General features: G+C 36.3%; 1 protein-coding gene across 1 annotated transcript; it reads right to left on the bottom strand.

Moving 5' to 3' along the window:
- Positions 1-530: 530 nt before the first annotated feature.
- Positions 531-5,207, bottom strand: LOC118741903. The gene is made up of 4 exons (XM_036473877.1): positions 4,970-5,207; positions 2,802-3,654; positions 1,984-2,103; positions 531-594 (listed from the first exon to the last, which is right to left on the bottom strand). The coding sequence occupies exons 1-4, from the start codon at positions 5,205-5,207 to the stop codon at positions 531-533; spliced, it is 1,275 nt and encodes a 424-aa protein (XP_036329770.1).
- Positions 5,208-5,993: the final 786 nt, after the last annotated feature.

The following is a 5,993-nucleotide window of genomic DNA, read 5'->3' as shown; positions in this document are numbered from 1 at the left end:
AAAAAAATCACACTCGAGAAAAGCGGCTTTATACATAGTTGATTACCACCAAGCCTAATGGAAAAAGAAGATTACAACTCTAAGGGCGTAATTCCACATATTAAGCACAAGCAAACAAAAGGATGAAGGCAAAACTTAAGAAATAAACTTTTCCGATCACGTCATGTTAAAATTCTTGGAACTTTTCTGGCCTATAAACTGCCCAAAGCCCAAGTAAAATCTTCGGCTGTAGTAACATCTCGGCGCAAGCGGACTTAAAAGAGGCAACCCTGAGTGCTATGAAGTACACACATCACTTTTATGGATGTTTTTGATTATAGAAGGACGATTTAGGTAATATTAAATATCATGTCAGAAAGACAGACAGCATTAGGAGCCAACCAATCACACGTTCCAACATTACCTTGTGGTAGGCTCCAGGACATGAGGGCTTTAATGGCAACGAATGACCTGAGATTACACGCAAAAATTCGAACCCAAAAAAGAGCATAAGGGCAAAATCTGCTGAGTAAGCGGATATGTTTCGACTCTCAGACAGGCACTAATGCTTTAACACAATTCGCAAAGTAATGATTCATTGGGCGTGTGTGAAGCCTAGCAATAAAGGAGCAAAATATTTTTGATGTGTAAATATCTTAGCTGTTGACATGGATAAAATTTGCGTTAACCCAGCAGGAAATCTCTAATTGCTTCTTGTGGGTACGAATGGACATTTCTGAAATAGTTCAGAGCTATTTCAAGACCATTTCGGGGCCATTTCGGACCTGTTCTGTATTGTTTTAGAGCCATTTCGAAACTTTTCTGGATCATTTCAGAACTAGTTGGCGATCATTTCGGAGATCTGTTCAGTAGGGTGCCCATCGAAAATGCTTTTTTTGGAAATTTTAAGACCCTACCCCCTAATTTTATTCGGTTTTATGAGAAATATTATTGCCTATTTTTATAGATTTTTTAAAGGTTGTTTAGAGGTCGCGACCAGTCGATTTAGGCCAGAAAATAGGATTTCGCAGAGATATGAGTTTTTAATAACTATTTTTGATTCGATTTCAAAGATCGAATGTGTTCTCAGAAGAGGATATGTATATAGTAGGCCTTTAAAACCGACCGATCTCGACCAAATTTGGTATACACATTGTGCATAGCCTCCTTAAGTACCGTCTTGAATATTTTTGAAATCGGACAAAATCTACTCCTCCTAAAATATAGGTAGCTGTGAGTTTTTTTGAAATTACCGTTACGTTGGTGGAGCCCATTGTTTTTGTCCGCTTTAAAAAATTTTCAATATGGCGCTTAAGAAGCCTAAGCACAATGTGTTTACCAAATTTGGTTGAGAGAAATAAAATAAATAAAATACGCATATATCATATAAATGGGAGGTACCAACCCCATTTTCCTAAAATCTCTTGAAAAACCACTTTTTGCTAAAAACCGATTGTATATATCAATTTCCAAAGGTCCATTTCGGAACTTTAATATTTGAGAACCGTTTTGGGCCTAGTCCTGGACCATTTTGAGAGCAGTACAGGGCTAGTTTGGGATAATATTGGTAGTAGTTAAACAACATTTTATGGACTAGTACAGAACTATTTAGGGACTAGCTCTGGATCATTTAGGACACTTTTCGGGACCATTTCCCGACTATCTCATGCCTATTTCGGGTTCATTGTGGGACTATTGCTGGACCATTTTCGACTAGTTCAAGACTTTATCAAGACTATTTATATATATTTTATATTTGCGTCTAGTTAAAGTTCATTTTGAGAATAGGTCCGGACAATTTCGGGATTAGTTCAGCACTACTTTAAGACGATTTCGCGACTAGTGCAGGACTATTTCGTCACAAGTTTGGAATCATTTTGGGACTAGTAAGGGACCATTTCGATATCGTTTCAAGACATGTTCCCTTTCGGAACCAGTTGACTACTTTTTCAGAACCTCTTCAGGACTAATCCAGGACAGTTTTATAATAATGCCAACACTTACCTTATCAAGCGATGCGCTAGGTACATGAATATTAACTTCACACACATCCATAAGTCAGATTTGCGTATTTTCTCAATTGTACTGCTGTTCCGGAAGAAATGATATGTCTGCAGGAAGCCACTGAAAAAAATATAAAATATTTGGTATATATTACATGAAAATATAGCGAACAATTAAGAAATGCAAAAGTCCATACGACGAAACTGTACGTTTGAAAAACAAGAAAAACCACCCCAACTTTTTTTAGTTTTCTATACAAGCTAAAAAGCGTTTTCTAAAGGAAAATGAAAAAATTGACGATTGAAATTAAAAACTAAATATGCATTTTTGGCAATTAAAAATGTAGACATAAAATAATTGCAAATAAAAAATTAGACACACATTTTTTTTAATTAAAACTAGGCCTAATTTTTGCTAATACGAAAGGAAGGCAGACATATTTCGTAAATAAAAAATGTAACATAATTATTTCTAATTAAAAATGTAAACATAAATTTTTGACCTCTTTAAAAGAAGACATAAATTTTTGGCCATTTAAAAATTTAGCATAAATTTGCTGGTTCAGTTTTATTTGTTCAGCTTCTAATGGAAAACGAAAAAAAAAAAGATTTACTATTGAAATTAAAAGCTAAGCATACATTTTTGGCTACTTAAAATGTAGACATACATACATTTTTTGTTATTAAGATACCGTACATTAAAAAAATAGACATACATTTTTTATCTTTTAAAAGGGAGACATAAAATTTTATAAAAATTCAAAATAATTTTTTCCTAAAAAGCTCCCTAAAGCTCTTACCGCACCCCTTAAAACCAACCTTATTGTGAAGAATAAATCCACGAAGACCTCAAAATTTCCCAAATCATTGGTGAATTTGAATTGTTCCGACTTATTGCTCGTCGCCATAAAGGTAACCCAAAGCTGGTGATATAGAATCACACACATTGCACCATACCAACGCAAGCCATTCACTCCAGGAAATACATCATTGCCATCTATTACACCATCTTCACCAGCTGGAAATAGCAATTCAAAGTTGTTTAGCACATCAAAACAATCCAAATATCCTTTGCCAGTCAAAGGTTGTGCACTCGATTTAGGCTTCGCCACCGCAACACCTGCACCATTCTTCTTTCGATCACCGTCAGCCACCATACCAGCAGTTTCATTATTTCTCCTCATGCGCCGCGATAAAGCCACGACTGTCAGTAGCAGCGTCAAGAACAAGGACACAGATAAAATGATGAACGAAGGACGCGCTAAAGATCCCGGACGCATTTTCAGTTCCTTAACGCTGTCTACACGTAACCGCAAATTAAAAATATCATTCGCTAAAAATATTTCATCCTCTACATAAATGTCCATTAGTTGGGCTATCTCGGAAAGTGTGCATGCGGTTGGCAGGCAAAGGCCGATAGAGACGCGTGGTTCATAGTATGGTAAAATTGGATCCATTTGCAAAGTAGAGTTATGCCAGAGATGGACGACGCGGAAGTCGACGGGGAATGGTGCAATGTCTGTGATTAGTTTCGTATCCATTTTGTGTGGTAAGTGTTTAGATATTTTGAGATTGACTGGCTGTTTAACGGCATCACAAGTGTCCCGGCTGCCCAGCCATAAGCCGTTGCCTAACACAAAGCCAGGCTCCCTGGAACCTGCAGCATCGTACACTATAGAAGAGAAACAGAAAGGGGAATATGAAAACAACAAACAAGTGGTGAATTGTTTTAGCTGATTTTTGCTTAATATATGGGGCATGCAAATCATCTATTCTTTAGCTAAAGGAGAGTGGCAGACAAGGTGGAGAGTTGGGATCGTGTTAAAAGATGTCGACATAACCTTTTGTTGTGGGTTGTTTATAGAGCTCAAAAGCGCGGATAGACGTAGTTAGGCAATGTCTTCCCTAAAGGTGGAACCTTTGCATGAATCCATGCATAGCTCCTGGTGGGGCTTGTAAGCCGTAGCTTACTTCTGGGTTCCAACATTACTCCGAGAGTAGAGTGTGGGCAAGCATCGTGCGATATGCCAACATCTCGGACGCTTAGATGCTGCAAAAACTATAAGAAAGGCTAAGACAGCTTCTCATCTCCTTGTAACTGTTCTTCACTGTCTTATAAAGGAGAATGTCGCGGATCTTTGGTAGCAATTTTTGGCGACATGCATGTATGCTGCTTATCCAGAACAAAATTACGGTGGAAACTTCTACCTTCGATACTACGTCTAAATTTGATTGCCATGAGACATTGTTAAAAGCCACCCAATATGTATGTCCAGGAAGACCCCAACATCAATATTCCGTTCTCTAGAGCCATATTTATTCATCTAACAACATTTATCTTCACCTCCTTAAAGCATGTTGTGCCTTTGTGAGCATACATCCCACTACGTTTTGTTTGATCCATACTTAAATTAACCTCTGCAGGGTCTTTGAAAAAATGATTTTATTCTAAACGACTGATAGTTCTTGGGGTATGAGTAGCCACTTCAGTCCACTTTTGGCAAGAATATGACCCTCGGTTCCTCCTGCGCGGGATAATGCAGCGTCAGGTAGACCTTCAGGGAAGTGAGCTTTAATCATATTTCCAGAGCCACATTTGGTTCACTCCGCATCGTTCACGACGATAACTAGAACAAGTACATTTCGTCACTAGACACAAATAAAGGCGCGAGCTCAAAAGTTAACGGCGAAAAAAGACGCATAAAAAATTGCAGCGTCAAAGACTCTTAACATACTTCGCCGAAGTTTTTCATAAGCATCTTTTTCCGCAAAATTTTTTTACGCGCCTTTTTTCGCCGTCAAAACACTAGCGCGCCTTTATTCGTGTGTAGTGACGATTTGTTTTCTTCCTACAAAAAAATATTCGCTGAATTCAAGTGAAAAAAAACGTTGTGCATTTGAGGTGCTGATGAAACCGACAGTTAGTTTTTTTTATTTGAATACAAAAACATTTTTTTCTTTTTTACATTCAATTATTTCACACTCACTTTTAATTGCCCACGGTTGTTGTTGCAGTATGGCCTTTTGCATAATCTGCAGTTGTCCATAACAACTTGCACTAACCAAATCTGGGCGACTGATTGTTGTCAAGCCAAATAAAATCGACGATCGTTGCATTGACTCGAATTGAGCGCCGTTGTTATCGGCAAGAGCTGGCGTACAGAAGGCACAGCAACATAGCAGGATAAAGAATAAACTGTGTGGATATAATCTGTGTTGGAACATTTTGACGCGTCTTTCTTTTCACTTAGTTTTACAGTAAATTTTTAATTTTCATAATTTTTTTTAGAATTGGGCTAAAATTCTAAATTTCAAAATTCATTCGCAAATTTGTTACTATTTTTAATACAATTGCTTGCACATAATTTTTTTCTTAATAAAATTTTTTAAAACTTTTCACAAATGCACGCACAGTGTACTAAATTACTTTTCATTAAATTTAAAGGCAATTATTTTATAATCCTTTTCAACGACAAATTTTCTTTCGATTCGATTTTATTTCAACGCTGCCTTCAACTCACTATAAATTAAATATTTACTAAGGAATTTTTCATATATATATATATATATTTTTTTACTTTAAATTCGCATTAGTAGAAAAGGGGAATTCAGAATTTCACATTCGTTTTACAAAACTTCACTGCCCATTTCACGCGTTACGGTTCAAATCGACATGGCGTCGCATGCAAGTCAAAGAAAACTGTAAGTAAAATTTCTTCCATTCTGATATTTATTAAATTAGAATGGAATAAAATCTTTGTAATTAGCAAATAATGCGATGAATTTTAGGTAAGCATTATGTTTAATATTGTCGTTAAATGATCATCAATATTTATTAGTAAAATTATAAATATATAATATATAGATAAGTATGTAATAACATTTATTTCAATTGGCTGTATATTTGCTCGATGAAAAAATGCTCATGCGTTCACATATGTATGTGCGTTAGGGCGGATCAATTTGTACGGGAGATTTTTTCGACTATGCGCGTATAGCACAGATGGATTC

The sequence above is a fragment of the Rhagoletis pomonella genome, unplaced genomic scaffold, assembly GCF_013731165.1.
Source record: "Rhagoletis pomonella isolate Grant_MI unplaced genomic scaffold, Rhpom_1.0 Rhpom_scaffold_00006, whole genome shotgun sequence".
In the NCBI taxonomy this organism is placed as follows: domain Eukaryota; kingdom Metazoa; phylum Arthropoda; class Insecta; order Diptera; family Tephritidae; genus Rhagoletis; species Rhagoletis pomonella.
Note: the sequence above shows the minus strand (reverse complement) of the source record. Positions and strands in the feature narration are given on the sequence as shown.

Coding starts and splice junctions, on each gene's coding strand:
- LOC118741903 (XM_036473877.1), bottom strand. CDS start 5,207: ATGTTCCAACACAGATTATATCCACACAGTTTATTCTTTATCCTGCTA. Junction 2,104..2,801: donor GATTTATTCTTCACAATAAG/GTTGGTTTTAAG, acceptor TATTTTTTTCAG/TGGCTTCCTGCAGACATATC. Junction 595..1,983: donor CTAGCGCATCGCTTGATAAG/GTAAGTGTTGGC, acceptor CTTTATTGCTAG/GCTTCACACACGCCCAATGA.